Here is a 17,683-nt window from a genome sequence, read left to right as displayed (position 1 = left end):
ACTGTTATCTCTTCAGTAAGCACTCATGCTGTATAATTGTTAAAGAGGTGTGTCTGCTGCTGATGTGCAATTGTTCACACACTTTCTTATCATATGCACTGCAACGATTTCAAACCTGCTCCGTGTACATGTTCTGGTTGATAGGGGACATCCTCTTGTTTAGTTATCAGCATTTAAAATACCATTAGTGTTTTTATTTATTTATTTGTAGATTATAGTCCTATAAATTTCACTGTAAAGTTCTATAAAGGTCACTTTAGACTTTTAAACCTTAGCACGCACATATCAGGTTTTAAAATAAATAAATAAATAAATACCCATTTTCCAATGAAATGCTACCAAACAGCATTTCGATATGAAATCCTGAATGTCTGTAATCATGCGTGTCATGTATATCAATGTTCATATTTCACCTCAAATATTTTTAATAATAATGCACTGATCAACATCTCCAAATATAGCCTAGCATGAAAAAGTCCAGATGTAAATAACTCGTAGGCTACCTTTTTAAATGTTTTAATGAAAAGAAGAATTCTATTTACGTCATAGGCCCTGCAGTGAATTCATAAATTATTATTCATAGAGATTATACACATGAATGCATAAACATTGTAATCAGGTCTGCTTTATGCTTAGCTTTTAATGGACAACACTTTACAGAATATTCAAATAATGTCAAAGGCAGGAAAACAGTTCACACCAAACACCTAAATCTGCTTCAGGCCGTACCTCAGTCCAACAGTACATTTCATGAAGTGCCACTAGAAGGCAGCAGTTAGTTGTTAAAATGCATTTCAAATTCAAAATATCCAAAAATACATGGGTAATTCCTGGGATTTGGTGATTTTCTCTCATATTGTACCCTTCTTTCTGGGTCAACATATCAGCATTCCCAACACTATCTTTCTGCTGCGGGTGTAGATGCCATTTCTGATGTAGGATGCTTGTCAAAGTTTAAGCTGACATTACATCAAATATTCTATTTATAATATAAATATGAGTTGTCATGATTTTGGTAAGCATACATTAACTGAAACATGACATATGTATATTTAACCTTATTGATAAATGAAGTGAATCAACCCTGTCACAAATGTACAACCCTAATACGCCAAACACACATATGTGACAAAGTTGAGTGTGATGGAGTTGTTGTTGTTGTTGTTTTTTTTAAATGGCCACTGCTACTTGTGTAGTGTAGGAGAATAGACCACATATGGCAGAAATAAAATAAGTACACTGCATATACTTAAAAAATAAAGCAAACAATAATAATAAAAAAAAAAAATCAATTTCCATCTTAATTTTATGTGATGGGGTTTAGTTGTTAAGCTTGACAGTACCCTCCTGACTATACACATGAATATATATATATATATATATATATATATATATATATATATATATAAGTGTAACACTACTACTGTCCACACTACTATTAAAGAGACCTGAATTGTCACATGGTTGGATTCTAAATTATTATGGGTGTAGAATTATTAGTGTGACAGGGCTGAGTTGAATCTGAGGGACATAACTATATATTATGGTTTTTATAAAAGATTTTGCATGTTTTAGAAAAATATTTTTCAAAAGAAAGGAACGCAAATAAATACTAACATTACTGCCAAAAATCATAGTCACTGGGCACATTTAGTTATTTTTTTTTTCTAAGTACAAAATCAGTGAAGTGCCTCAAGGCAAAATGTTTGGTGTAAGATAGAAAAACAACATAATTTTATGATAATATGTGTGTGTGTGTGTGTGTGTGTGTACCTGGGCTTCCATACCACCTCAGCAGTGCCACAAACTGATCACCTCCATGCCACGCCGAATTGAGGCAGTAATTAAAGCAAAAGGAGCCCCTACCAAGTATTGAGTACATATACAGTAAATGAACATACTTTCCAGAAGGCCAACAATTCACTAAATTTTTTTTTTTTTATTATTATTGGTCTGATGAAGTATTCTAATTTGTTGAGATAGTGAATTGGTGGGTTTTTGTTAAATGTGAGCCAAAATCATCACAATTAAAAGAACCAAAGACTTAAACTACTTCAGTCTGTGTGCATTGAATTTATTTAATACACGAGTTTCACAATTTGAGTTGAATTATAGAAATAAATGAACTTTTCCACGACATTCTAATTTATTGAGATGCACCTGTATATATATATGCAATAGATAATTTTATTTATTTATTTTATTTGATATTACATCATTCGCAAAGCTTCATGTAAGCTATTTTAAAAGTTGAAATCATTATCATTGGGGATTTTTTGTTTCTTTCTGAATCGCTGTTGCTAAGCTCTTGTTACTGACTGACAAACAAAAAGCTATACAGAAGAAAAGACCCAGTAAACACTGAATGTTTCCTTAACGTTCACATTTCTCGCGTGGGCATAAGTCATAATGGTCTAATACGCATTGCTTTGTAAGAGAATTCTAAACACAACGACTTTAGTTCGAATCTTCGTTCGGTTGAGTCTGCTCTTTTCAATGAATCGGTTTATTCGGTTCACAAAACTCTTCTGAACGGAGAGCTTGCAGACAAGTTTATGACAAAGCTCTTTAAAGCTAAAATGAGGATTTATAGTTTTTTTTGCCAATAGATGGCGCTAGACGCAAAAGATTCAGAATGGACTCATAACAACTTCAGCACTGCAGCAGTGATCAGTATTTTACCTCACAGCTGGATTCCAAACCATTTCTAACCCTCCCCTTTTAGGAAAATCTGATTCACACTTGTGTCCCCTACCAGAACAACAGTCACAAAACTGACTGCTCATAACCGTACCCTTAAAACCATCTTTTATTCATTTATTTATTTAATTGTACATGGCTTTGTCATTATACTTACCATGTTTCCCAAACTTACTTACTTACATCATGTGGTATGACATGCACCTTGATGCAAAGAAACCCTTTTGTGCTATCTGGACACACTTGTGGATCATGTTCAGGTAAAAGCTTTATTTGTGGTTACTCTGTTAGGATACCTGTGTGAAAACACAATGCCACCTGCTGCTTAAATGTCAGCAACAGGCTAATGTTTGTGTATTACTTTAAATATTTTTGTTTACTGCTATATATTAATTTTATTAGTTAATATAATTGCACATACTGCTGTTTCCATTTCATGTCAAATATGAATATCCATGGCAAATAGATTGATTGTAAAAAAAATAAAAAATTCACAGAATAAATATTACACAATTTGTATTTGTCAGAAATATTTAATAAAAGTAATTACTGCTCATACATTTAGAGTTGAGACATTTATCTCGGGCAACAGTATGCAGTTTCTCTAAATGACCATTCGCTCTATTCCATAATGTACAATTTGTTCTGTACAAAACAAAAATGCTAAACTTTGTATAAAAAATATAAGTTAATTTAAAATTGAACTCTAATTAACAAAATAACAATGGTAATAATCAATAACTGTGGCAATAATAATATAATAGGAGCAATAATATTAATAACAATAATAATAGTCTCTAAACATAGTGCATATAAGGGGAAAGACAACTGGTTGTGGATGATGTTGGTGACAGAGGTGAGTGGTGCTGAATACATCCTCTGAACTCTGACTCCGTAGTAGATGGGGGTTGGTAGCATTACTCCAGAGCAAACACACACACACACACACACACACACACACACACTCGCATGAGCACGGGATCAGAAAGTGCATGACTGCCTAAGATAGCACCATTAGAATGTAGCTTACATCTCCTAACTCAGTCTCTCTACACACAGTGCGCACGTCGCATGCCGACACAACCATTGGAAGCCATGTTTAACATTCCCATATCCGATGGTGTACACCTTTGGTACACTTAAAAACTAACAGGCATCTTGAAGCAGTTTGTGACAGTATCGATTACATTCACTCATCAGTCCTGCAGTATTTACAGAAGGCCATCAGTCAGTCAGAGCTCCATCACTGTCTGCAGGGACTGCAGGTGCCTCTTACAGTTACAAAGAAGAAAAAAATTAAACGAAAAAACAAAACTTGAGTTCAGCCATTTGAAACGAAGGCATTATATCGATGGCAAACATTTCTGTTGGGTCGCAACTTGAAATTCACCTTAGCCTGCATTAGACAACTTACTATGTAGAAGACATAAACCTTACTCTCCAGAAAGCGCAGTTGTCTGTGTCAGATTGACCCATTGGTTACTGTTCTTTGCTCAGACAAACTTTACAGAACGTCCCATAGAAACCGGAGCACAAAGCGATGAAGAAGTGTGACAGTGCAAAGCATTATTCCTCTGCTGAATTTGTGTAAAGAAATGTTTGAATTACACAAAAACAATAATCTTTGAAGACTGTGAATCATGTTGATTTGGGAGTGAGAGTTAAAAAATGTGATTATTTAGATTTGGAAAAGGGAACATAATGTTTTTATCTTTCTGTTGTCATTATTCAATATTTTTAAGTGCTGTGGAAACAGATTTGCATCCAATTCCTTTTAAAGAAACCAAACATGCAGGATTCTCATAGACTTACATTAGAAACGACGAACAGTTTATCTGGATTTATGGTGGATGCACCAGTTACTACGATAGGATTGCCCAGTAATTTTAAAGGGATAGGTCACCCAGAAATGAAATTTAGTCATTATTTTCTCCTTAATTAAACCAACAGGCAAAGTCAGAAATGTACTAATATAATTAAAATTTCAGTTTGTTTTGCCCTTAAAACACATGGAAAATGCAGCACGAGTCGCATGGAATCATTCTGTGATCTTTTTCTTTAAAGTTTGAAGCTAATCGCTATTCACTGCCATTATATGCATTAGCATGAGCAGGAATTTTATTATTATTATTATTATTATTTCTCCTTTTGTGGTCTAAAAAAAGAAAGGTCATACAGCATTAGAACAACACCAGACTTTTCTTATTTTGGTGAACTATCCCTTTAAGTAACTTAAGTAATTATGTGTGCAGCCTTTTTTTTTAATTTTTTTTTTTAAAATAAGATGTTTATATATGTCCCAGATTCATGTTGTATTAGTATTTGTCTTTTATTTCCTACATGTTCAATCATTTATCTTTTTTTTTCATATTATTATTAATTTACTTATTTTGCATCAATTTACAGATTTGGTGGGGATGTAGTACCTTAAATAATCATTTTAAAACAATGATTGTTTGAGGAAATTAATTAAAATAGTTTCAGAATCAGAGGTAATATAATATGTTTACCCCTGAGGTTGACTTATAATGTTGGTAAAGTCATAATTTAGTATTTCACAATAAGACTTCTGTTTTTGAACATCCAATAGGTGTGCTGTAGTTAACGTCTAAGCACAGGTGGAAGAAGATTTGAGTTTGAAAGTTTACAGTATGTTTTTATGGTACAATGGAAACAGAAACATTTGATTCCTTATTTTAAATGTCAAGAGCGCTATGAGCTTCGACGGGTTAAACTTCATATCAGGTTGGAAGATGCTGCAGATCTCAGCGAGGAACACCGTGACTTGTGTGTGACTCCAGTAAGGTTCAGAGAGAAACTTAAGCCATCACAAAAGCTCTTTGCTTTGGAAGACGCGCTTTAGGGGATTTTTGTTTACAACTCCACTCAGAATAGGCTGTATTCTTCATTCAAGTACTGCAAAACATTTTTGCTCAAAATATTATATAAAACCCCCATCAGACCACCAGAGCGATGGGTTTATCGTGCCTCATGCACCTCAACTGCGACAAAACATTCTTTCTGTCCGTCTTAAAAAATAAATCCACTCAAGTAAGCTTTGCGTATTTTGACCACAGCAGGATAAAAAGTACCATTTTAAACTAGACGTAGTTACGAGTCATCCAACCAGATCGTAACTTGGGTTGGTATTTAAGGCCTCTTCAAATGTAAGACCACGAAACACACCAAAAAAAGAAAAAAAATCACCTAAACAAAAAGATGCAGAAGTAACCTCCTAAGGAAAAGTACTGCCAATGATGACGGCCGTTCTGCTGAAGTGGACTTGAGTCCCAGCCATCAACGAGGGAGCCCTGATGTCATTAGAGTGTACGCCTCCGTCACCCACTGAGGTAACATTATGTTTTGTTTATTTTTCTGAATGTATCCTTCCCCGCCTGCCCTCTGCGCTTCCTCCTGTCTCTGCAGGAAGTGGGACTGTCCACAGGAAGTCCAGTGTCTCTGGCAGGGTGTAGGTGGTGCTGTGGGACAGGTGCCACAGATTCAGTTGTCCACTTTTACTGGTCCACTGTCTGAAGTCTCGCTCAGTTCGGCCTCTTCAGTGGAAGCCCATGCAGAGGTGTCCTCTCCTTGCACGATTTGTTCCCATTGGTTCAGGTTTTCCCTGCAAACACAGAGCTTTTCACATCATCACAGCAAAAACACAACAGTTGGCAAAACGATTACAAAAAAAATCCACAAATTAAGTGACTAAAGTGAGAAGTAGCATGTTTTGCTTTTACACATTTTCACCTCTGAACATAAAAATGTGATCCTGCTTTTTTTTTTTTTTTTTAACATAGCACAACATTATAATAAGAAACTTTTCTTGAGCAGCAAATCAGCATATTAGAATGACTTCTGAAGAATCATGTGACACTGAAGACTGGAGTAATGGTGCTGAAAATTCAGCTTTGCATCACAGGAATAAACAGCATTTTAATACATATTAAAAATTAAATAAATGCATATGAGGTGAGGCAAAAGACTTCTTAAAAAAAAAAAAAAAAACTTTACCAACCCCAAACTTTTAAAAAGGAGTGTACGATTTTAAATATATATGGCTATTAAAATATATTACAAATATTTTTTGTCAGAATTATTGTTGCATTTCTCAGTTTTGCTCTGTATATGGATAATGGTGATTTGGTCAATGGTAACAGTCGCTGTGTTGAATATTTTCAATTTATTACGAAATTTAAATATTTAAATCATGTCAAAAACTCGAATTAATTTGTTTCTTTTAAAATCTTACAAATGCATTTATGCTTAAAATCATCATTTTCAGATAAAATATAAAGTGTAACTGTGTATGAATTTCCTCACAAAAATTGATTTTTTAATTAAAAAAGAAAGAAAATGACAAGAAGAAAAAAATGTTACACTTTATTTTAAGGTGTCCTTGTTACAGTGTAATTATACATTTAAGTACTGAGTAATATTAACAAACTACACGTACTTACTATATGGTTAGCATTAGGATTAGGTTTTGTCTTAGGGTTACTTGCATGTAATTATGCATAATTTATTGTTATTATAATAGTAAGTACATGTAACTTGTGTAACAAGGACACCTTAAAATAAAGTGTTACCAAAAAACAAAACAAAACAAAAAAACATGAAAAGTAGCCAAGAAGTGTTGCTGAAATAAAAGACAGCTTTGGTTTGTTTAACTTTCTTTCTCGGTCACTACGTAATTCTCATACTTTAATTCATTATTTTTTTATATAATGGATACAACTAACTGATAATAAAATTTGTATTTTTCATTATTGAATTATTATTATTTTTTTTTCAATTTTCTTTATTAGTTGTTACAACCCTAAACATGCCATTTGAAGGCTGTCACTAGAGCAACAGAAGCAATGCAGCCAGGGCGATCTGACCCAGACAGGAAGAAAGCAGATAAACTCAAGGTGGTAAACTCAATTTGTCAACTCAATTTTTTTTTTTTTTAGGTCTGTCCTTTTTTGTTCCAAAACAGAGGATGAAAATGGTTGACTATTAGACTCTCCTTTTTTCAGTTAGTGATGCTGAAGTCATTTATTGCTCCCTCTCTGATCTCACAATGACCAGGGCTCCGGAGCGTCTGGGCCGGCTGCCCACACATTCCAATTGGAAACCTGGTGCTGACGCAGTGGCACAGCTTTTCAAATTGCGCCGTCAACTGTGTTTGCATTCCCCACAGATCAAGGTCACAGAGACTCGCAAGCATTCGACCAGTTTAGGGGCGCAGGGGGAGAAGTTTAGACACGGACCCATTCTCACATCAGAACTAGCACAATGTCTACATAATGGAAGCCGGTTGATGTGACCAGTGCAAAGCAGTGCAATTAACTCCAGTTTCAGAGTGCGAAAAAAAAATGATGTATTGTATAAAGATTATGAATATGTGCTAAACTTATTGAACCTACAGTAACAGAAGGGAATTATTCTGCTGCTTATTATTCTGAAACCAAACAGGAGCTATTTGAACATTGTTTGAAATGCAACTTTCATGCCACAGAAAGAGGTCAAAAACCTGCTGATATCACTGTAGCTTTAAACATATATATGCCATATATAATAAAACGGTAACACTTTAGAATAAGGACCAATTCTCACTGTTAACTAGTTGCTTAGTAGCGTGCCTGTTATTAACATATTGGCTGTTTATTAGTACTTATAAAGCACATATTCTGCATGACCATATTCTACATCCTTAATCCTAAACTTAACAACTACCTTACTATTAATAAGCAGCAAATTAGGAGTTTATTGAGGCAAATGTCATAGTTAATGTTTGTTAATAGGGAGAATTGGACCTAAAGTGTGACCAATAAAACCATACCAAAAATAATAATCTTGCATAGTATTAACCTGAATTATTTAGTAATAAGCTTAAAATAATTTCATTAAAAATCAATCAATGATTTAAAATGATATTCATCACAACAAGCCATGCTTCCACTAAGTAATATAGCTCACTAGCCTGTAATGAACCATAGCCACTTGGCGCATTAATATAAAATTAAGTTGATGTGCGGTCACAGGTCTGCATATAGTGATTATAGCCATTTTGAACAAGGCTCATCCAGAAATCTGTTTTATAATATTAGTAATACCAAACAGATTTTGAAACAGTAGTCAGTTGGTTCAAATTGTTAAATAAAAGTGCTTACGAACACGGATGATTATATCACAACATAGGAGCATTCATGCAGACAAACATTGTGTTGAGCGTGTGACAGACCTGCAGGCTGTAAGCAGAGGACTGGAGGGAGGAAACAGCTCTGACAGGGTGGTGTAACAGGGAATAGCCACAGCATTGTAAAACCCCACCTGAGAACATAAGAAAAACAGGACTCAGGTACTACTGAACATGGAAAGACATTAAAAAATGGCTTCTCAACTCAAATTCGCATTTACCCTACAAGTAAATACAACCGCTAACCTAATGAGCTGCCTACAACTTTTAAGGCACACTTCCGACGTGAAGGCATGGGATAGGAAAAGTAACATTCTTCTACAGGAGCTTGATAATGACAGAAAGTTCTGATTTACCTGTCCTTGGGGAACCTCATCCTTTTTATCTCTGTCCATCATAGGGATGGGCTGCATTCCAATCTTCTTCATTTCATCCCCCTATCATTACAAAATAAGATGAACAATTTCACTGAATGTCCTTCAGAGGTCTGGCCTGCAATTTGACATACCGCTCAAAACAAACAGGGACCTGTACAATGATTTACTTTATTACACAATATTGTTACAACAAAAAAATTCATGCTTGGTTTACACTGATTAAAGCTTACCTCAGACCAGAACTCAGCATAGATGTCATTGGCCGTGAGTCGCGTGACGGACCACAGTTTGGTCACAGAGCAGAGATCACAAGCCGTCATCATCAGACCGATCACACGGTCCCTGCGGTGGACAAATAATCAACCAGCAATTCATCAACGGGATCAGATCAGGCTGTGAATTAATTACACATACTAGGAATTCTCTACATTAAGATCTATTGCTTTGCTTGAATTAGATTGTAATAGGTTTCAAAAACGGGCCATATAGCCAGGGCTGTCACTAATTCTGGGCCCTGTGCACTGAATTTGCTATGGGGCCCCCTCAAAATCACATTCAGTGGGTTGGGGTATGAGTTGCAATCGTAAAATGTGTAAAATGTACAATAACGTCTAACGTCCAACGTCCATCCTCCAAAAATTGAGCCCATCTGGCCCACAAATTCCCCCTTAAATGTTTTGATGGGTCATAGGGCCTTCAATTGGAGGAAATAATAAATAAATAAAACAGGACAGAAACAAATACTGAAAGATATTACCGAATTCACAACAAATGCAACAAACTTAATAATGCATTTTTGTCACATAGAAAAGCACTTGACAGTAAAGCATTGATTTTGAGATAGACTGCTGTCATCATTTCCTCACCCTCATGTCGTTCCAAATGACTTTCTTCTGTTGAACAGAAAAGATTTTGTAGAATGTTACAAAACCACTTTTGTTACCCTTGATTTCTACTGTATGGACAAAAGAATTCTTGAATTTCTCAAATTATGTTCCACAGAAGAAAGAATTCATATAGGTTTGGAATGACATGATGTTGAGTAAATGATGACAATTTTCATTTTTGGGTGAATCTCCCTTTAAGAACTTTATTATTTGTAAATAATAATTAAGACACTGATATTTATCTTGAAATCGGGCTCTTATTGTATTAACATTTCACTTCAGTTAAAATTCATTAGAACTAAACATGTTTAGTTCTAGTTTAGCTGACTAGTATTAGTAGGATGGTGGTCACAAGAAGCAAAACCATGGTCCTCATTACCACGGTTAGATGGTTTTTAAAATAAATAATAAGCAAAAATAAACTATAAAATTTGTAGGTAAACAAAAACTAAACACAAGAAACTACAAAACAACTTCTAGGAAATGTAAATATTCGCAATATGTAATAACAGTGACATGGTCCCACTTTATATTAAGTGGCCTTAACTACTATACACTTCAATTTAAATTAATAATTTGGCACAATGCACTTATTGTGTACATACATGCTTTTACACTGTACTTATATTTTTAAAAATACCTATATGCAATTACATCTGTAATTAATTTCTGTAATTACACTGTTGAACCATCCCTTACACCTTAACCCACCCTTAAACCTACCCAGACCACCAAACCTGGCCCTAACCTTACCCGTATCCCACCTCAATAGCAGCAGAAGTGTTTTGCAATACAATATGAACACAATAAGTACATTGTACTTATTTTTTGATGTAAGTACATAGTAGTTAAGGCCACCTAAAAGTGTGACCAGTGACATTTATAATAAATTCATTTCTGCCAACACATAGTGGCTAGTGTTAACTTCAAGTTAAATTACTATGGTGCTGAAATGACAAGCCTATTGGGTAAGGCACCGAATTAGATTGTAATATGTTTAAAAAACGGGCCATATAGCCAGGTGCCAGGTGTTCTCCGGGCGCTACAGCATAAATGGCTGAGTGTTCACAGTGTGTTTGTTCACTGCTGTGTGTGTGCATTTGGATGGGTTAAATGCAGAGCACAAATTCCAAGTATGGGTCACCATACTTGGCCACACGTCACGTCACTTCCTTTCCTATTGGCATTTCCCACTACACCTCATTGTCGTGGCTGTTTTCAGCCTGCATCACTACAGAACCTTTAATGTTCTCATATCACACGACTGTATAACAATTCTGTGTCACATCTGAATGGATCAAGCGACTTGCGCTGCTTATCACTTATACTTCGTGGCAGAAGCGCGGCGCACGTTCGTCAGCGCTGTGTGGGAGATGCATAGCTCTGCTTTGACGTGCGGCTGGCGGATGCATCGGGTCGCGCCGCTTCACACCTTCGGAGTATTTGCTTTTGTTTCACATGCGCTGCAATTTAAAAACAGCGCCTAATATCGGAGAGTTCTTCCTCACTTTGGCAATCGGCCCACTACTTGAATTGAATGTCAGTAGGCAATCACGGGCCCCCCAGACCTCTGGGCCCTATGCACTCTGTCACCCCCCCACCCCTGTATAGCGTTGACAAAGTACCCATACAATAAATGCTGGGACAGAACATTATGTAAGTCTCTTTTTCATTCACAGTTTGGTCCAATTTATCAAAATTTAAATTTTTAATTTAAAACCTTAAAACATCTACAATTTTAGTTTTGTGAGAAATTCATACATGCAGCTTTTAATTTATGCTGATTTAATTTAGTAATGTCTGGATGCATTATGATAAATAACTTTTTTGAAGAAATGTGCTTAATTGAAAATAATTATTATAATTACAGTAACCTGGATATATTTACTGTTTATTTTAAAGTGACATAGTTGCATGGTACATGTATTTACTCTAGTAATAACAGAATAACAGAAAACATTATGCATAATTGAAAGGAGCTAATCCTAAACCAAAACCTAACTTTTACCCTATACAGTATACACTGTACATGCAGTTAATTAATATTACTTGAGATTCACTCAAGCAGTATGCTACTACTTCAGTTCAACCACAGCCTTTGACACTGTTTCGGTGGCTCCCTGAAAATATCTCTGAAGTTGAGTTCTGTGATAATGGAGGTGAACTATGACCTCTGACCTGTGAGCACGGTTGTTCAGGTCCAGCGCCCCTGTGGTCAGCAGTTCAGCCAGTTGCTTGCGGTTGCCAAAGTACAAGGCGAGGTCTGTAGCAATGATGGCCTTCCTGATGATCTCCAGCACCTGCTCATACTCACTGGAAGTCAGGTTGGAGAAAATATTGTGCCCTTCCAGCTATGGGAAAAAAAGAGATCAATAAAAAAGCAAAAGCTCCACTTATGGGGTGTCTGGCTCTGCTGGAGAGTTGCAGCAAAGCTGAAGGGGCATCCAAGAGATGGCTGACAACCAACTGACTCTGCTTAAGATGGGAAATTTCTTAAATATGGGAATGAGAAAAAAAGAAACATTAGACCACAAGTCTTTATTTTGTGGTTGACCTAATGCAAACTGCAATCAGCACAAATTCTGAGGGCATGTTTGCATTGATAATATTTATTGATTTGTAAATAAATGGCACTACCACATGAATGCTTCCTTGTATCTCAGCTTCTGTCAATATGGCATTTAAAGACAATGTGATGGTTTCTGCATGCAAGGCATCACAGGCAAAACCATTGTTTTTGGTCAATTTTATGATTTTGGGCTATTTGGGTTTTTATAAACTGTTGTTACAGACTAGTGGAAAACATCAATAATACACTTAAGTTTTTATTATTTTATTCATGTTATCCATTTGCTTGATTTTAATTACAATACATTTCTTTAAAGGCCATTTTCTTAAAATGCAGCTTACAGCATTACAGCCTTTGGTGTATGTAATTTACTATCTATTCCTATCTATATCTTTATTGTTATCTATATTTTGTTATTATGACTGGTGTTACAGAGTGGTTTCTTCACATATAATTCGCCTGATTTTATTCCAAAAAAATTATGACTTATTTTTTTTTCTAGCTGTTGACAATATTTCCTGATTTACGGAGTGATGAAAGAGATATCCAAAATCCCCTCTGTAAAAGCCATTGGCTCATACAAGTAGCCGTAGTTATTTAATCAGATTACTTTTTTTTTTAGAAGTAACTACCCAGACAGCAAGCAGTGTCGGCCCAGATCCGGCCCACAACTGGCCGGTATGGATTTCACATGGGCCAGATGTGGGCTGGATCTGGGCCAGAACTATGTTGCTGTCTGGGTAGTAAAGTAACATATTACTTCTAAATTTACAAAAAAATTGCTTATTAATTTAACTTTTAGTGTGAAAGGGCCTTTATAGTAGCCAAAAATATAACTTTTGGCTTTTTTTAATTAAAAATATTAAGCAAGCCCAGCTAAACAAAAAGTAACACAAAAATAACATAAAACATAAAATTTAACTAAGTAATGCAGTAGTTACTTTTTACGGAGTAACACAATATTTTAATGCATTACATTTAAAAACAACTTTCCCCAACACTGGACTCTAATATGCCAACAAAATGACCCATTAATTTTGAAACTGGCTTTATCCACTGTTCAGATTTCTGTTCTTGGAATGTATGCAAATTAGTGCATTTTTAATTAGATAAAATATTTTAATATTTACATATTTAAAGACAACATTTCAGAAACCTTGCAATACAAAAATATTTGCAATCCTTAACACGATCAGTCAACTGGGGAAGTGTAGTGATATCTGTTATTTATTCATTTATTTTTTACATTATTCACCTGGGGTGAACAACAACATTTAGCAAGGACTATAGCTTTAAACAACAGGCACTGAAATTATATATAAGACCAGTGCCCACAAGCCAATTTTATACCATATGTAATATAGCCATTGGAGAATCTAAGGGAGTCTGTGCACATGTTCGCGCCCCGTAACGGGTGGGTGTAACTGACCACATTTAGCGTGTTTGAACCTATCGTACTGAGCTGGCGCAGTGTGTAGGAGCTTTACCTGCAGGATGGACACTGTCTGTGAGAAGTGATGCTGTTCCATGGTGGATGTAGAATAGAGGGCGGCCAGCGGATGGTCAAACTTCTGTAGATAACTGTTACTGTAGCCGCGGTGGTCCAGGTCATGACATAAGCAGGCAATCAGCAAGCCTTTCCTCTGTGTGAGAAGAAATAAACAGGGCAACGGAGTAAGTCATACTACATATCTATTAACTTCTGCTAACTACATTTTTCAGTGACACGAAAGGACCGGTTCACACCAAGAATGATAACGACAAAGATAACTATAATGTTAACTGCACACTTTATTTTAAGGTCCAATTCTCGCCAATAGCAAACCATTAACTACGACTTTTGCCTCAATAAACTCCTAATTTGTTCATGTTGTATTGCAAAACACTTTTGCTGCTATTGAGGTGGAATACAGGGAAGGTTAGCGACAGGTTTTGTGGTAAGGTTAGTTTAAAAGGTGGGTTAAGGGGTAACAGTATAATTATAGATGTAATTACAAAAAATAATTACAGATGTCATGCAGGTATTTCTTTAAATATAACTACAATGTAAAAACATTAAGTACATTGTATTAAAAGTAGAGTGAGTGATTTCGGAGAGGCTAGCAATAACAACCTAGCTTTGAAAGCATAAGATCCCACCCTTCCTGTAAATCACTCTCCAAAGCCACGCCTCCTCCAAAAAAAATAAAAATAAATTACTAAAAGAATTTAGTAACATAGAATGAATTTAAGTGTAAAATAGTTGCTGCAATCTTCAGTTACTGTAGTTAACTTTTTGTTAGAAGCTCGTAGTTGAAATAACTCACTTTTGTAAGTTCACTGCAAATGCTAATGTGAGAATGACACTGACCTCAAGCTCAGTGAAGATCCCAGTGGTTTTTTGCAGGATGGCATACATGCAGTGTGCCACTGTCACAGCATGTTTCCAGTTGTGATATGGAACTCGTCTGTAATTTTTCCGCACTGACATAGTGAAACGACACAGTTTCTCCAGCTCAAAGCTTTAATTACACAAAAAAGGAGTTCTTGTAAATAAAGTGCCTTGTCATAGCAGTGTTGTACATGAGTGTTTCTTCATCTACGGGCACAATCCAAATGATTGATTTTTATTAAGACAATAGATTTAGGGCCAGTTTTACTAATAGCTTGTGCCAGCGAAAACCGTCATTTGGCGTTAAAATAGTACTGTCAGGTTTTACTAAAGACGTGCAGTGACGAATTAGCACTGAAAAGGCGTGGACACAGATATTTTTGCGCCTGACCTTATTGAATATGCATTTTTAGGAGTTTCCCTTCAGACGCAAAAGTTATGGGAGGAGAGTATTCAAATGAATCGCGCAACACGTTTTACTAACGTTTGCGCTAGTCAAATTACTGGCATTTGTGCCATTATTTAATGTCCAAAAAAAGCATGTCTTACACTATTTTGCACTTGAAATGGCTGCAATTATTGTTGCTAGGAGGAGGCAAAAAAAAAAATGCTGCGTATCAAACGCTAATGAGAGCATTCTTTGTTCGACCGCTTGCGAAGCACGTGTGTCAAACATGCCAACAATTGGCTTGAATAACCTCGGTGAGTGACGTAACTGATTACGTGCACTTGCAGGTTATAAATACACATGAAACGGACATACCTTCAGGTTATGCTTTGTCTGAAGAGACGCCCAGGCACGTCTACAGTGCGGCATTGAGGCGCAGCATTTCGTTCCTGATTTTTCAGGGAACAGGGTTACAGTCAAGTAACTGAGACGTTCCCTATCAAAAGCTACTCTCGATGCTGCGTATCAAGCGGTAATGGGAACAAGAATACCAACGCCACCGCACTTGAAGTGTCTGGAGCCCCCAAGGTTGTGTAGTGTGTGCGCACAAACATTGAAAAAGGTCTCAGACATGCCTATGGGATGTTAACTTAAGGAAATACACCAATTTTCTAAAATGTGCCATTTGAAGGCATAACTTCTTCTAGTGGAGGGAGCCCTAGCACTTAGAATAGTTTCTACTACATCGGCTGGAAGCCCAGAATCTCTTAGTTGGTCCCCCTCAGGGGCCAGACATGAAGGTTTCAGAGCTCGGGCCGGGGATGAATTACTGTCCCCTGCGCCTGAGATAGGAGATCTCTCCTGACCGGAATCGCCCACGGCGAGCCGTCGAGGAGGGATATTAGATCTGAGAACCATACTCTGGTCGGCCAATGGGGCGCTATCAGTAAGAGGCGAGGCCCCTGTTGACAGACCTTAGCCAGGACTCCCGGGAGCAGAGCAATCGGGGGAAATGCGTAAAGACCCCGTCTGGGCCACGTATGGGCCATAGCGTCCAGATCCAGGGGAGCTGGAGGAGTCAGAGAGAGGTAGAGGGGAAATTGTGCTGCTTTGTAAAATCTTTCTCAGATTTGACTGACTACTTCGGGGTGGAGTTTCCATTCCCCACGTGTCACAGCTTGTCTGGGCAGCAAGTCTGTTCCCACAGTCATGATGTAAATCGCCCTGAGGGACAGGAACTTGTCCTGTGCCCAAAGCAGAACCTGCTGCGCTAGCCTGTTCAGGCGGCAGGAACGCAGTCCGCCCTGGTGATTTATGTAAGCGACTACCGCCGTGTTGTCCACTCGCACTAGGACATGGTAGCCTCTTAACTGCTGGAAGAAGTATTTCAGGGACCGAAATAGAGCCATCATTTCGAAGCAATTGATGTGCCAGTCGAGAAGATGACCTCTCCAGATCTCTTGGGCTGGACGGCCATCCAAGGCCGCACCCCAGCCCATGATGGAAGCGTCTGTCGTTAGCATCTTGCAACGACAATACAGACCTAGAGTGGTACCCAAAGTCAGAAACCGGGGTCTGAACCACATAGAATGGGTACGGAGCCCCTGGCGCGTAACCCTTATTTGCCTCTGGGGATTGGCCCTTGGATAAAATCCCCTGGCTCTGAGCCACAACTGAAACGATCTCATGTGCAGGAGGCCTAAGGGTATCACCGTGGATGCAGCTGCCATGAGACCTAGAACCCTCTGAAGGTAATGAACAGTAACTCTCTGGCCTAGCTTGATGTTCTTTAGGGCGTTTAGAATGGATTCGACACGTGCAGGAGACAGCTGCGCCCGCCTCGTGATCGAATCCCATACAATCCCCAAATACGTTGTCCTCTGAGCAGGAGAGAGAACGCTTTTCTTTGCGTTGAGTCTCAATCCCGATGTCGAAGCGCAAGCTCTTGAGACTGAGCCAGAATCAGCCAGTCGTCTATGGAATTTAAAATGCAGATGCCATAGAGTTGCAAAGGAGCCAGTGCTGCATCCATGCATTTCTTGTACGTGCAGGGTGACAAAGCTAGGCCGAATGGAATGGACACCACCACGGTCCCGGGCCCTCGACCCTCAGGACGACTTCTTAGACTAAATAATCGTCCTCAGATCCGGCTTCTTGCTGGGCTGCTGAGATCGGCGAGCCGCAGAGAAATCGGATTGGGTTGGGGC

At 37.5% G+C, this 17,683-nt stretch overlaps 1 protein-coding gene across 6 annotated transcripts in view; it reads right to left on the bottom strand.

Moving 5' to 3' along the window:
* Positions 1-3,219: 3,219 nt before the first annotated feature.
* Positions 3,220-17,683, bottom strand: part of pde10a (phosphodiesterase 10A) — a 104,687-nt gene continuing 90,223 nt past the window's right edge. For 5 of the 6 annotated variants that reach the window (XM_058795291.1, XM_058795292.1, XM_058795293.1 and 2 more), the window contains 7 exons: positions 15,068-15,218; positions 14,205-14,360; positions 12,327-12,499; positions 9,492-9,603; positions 9,241-9,321; positions 8,930-9,018; positions 3,220-6,322 (listed from right to left, as the gene is read on the bottom strand). In XM_058795291.1, the coding sequence (XP_058651274.1) occupies positions 6,202-6,322; positions 8,930-9,018; positions 9,241-9,321; positions 9,492-9,603; positions 12,327-12,499; positions 14,205-14,360; positions 15,068-15,218 (883 nt within the window). In that variant the 3' untranslated portion in view covers positions 3,220-6,201. Of the gene's footprint in view, positions 6,323-8,929; positions 9,019-9,240; positions 9,322-9,491; positions 9,604-12,326; positions 12,641-14,204; positions 14,361-15,067; positions 15,219-17,683 lie in introns of those variants that run through there. The other variant, XM_058795294.1, reaches the window with a different exon arrangement.

This window comes from Onychostoma macrolepis, chromosome 13 (genome assembly GCF_012432095.1).
Source record: "Onychostoma macrolepis isolate SWU-2019 chromosome 13, ASM1243209v1, whole genome shotgun sequence".
Lineage (NCBI taxonomy): Eukaryota > Metazoa > Chordata > Actinopteri > Cypriniformes > Cyprinidae > Onychostoma > Onychostoma macrolepis.
This window is presented reverse-complemented; position numbering and strand designations above follow the sequence as displayed.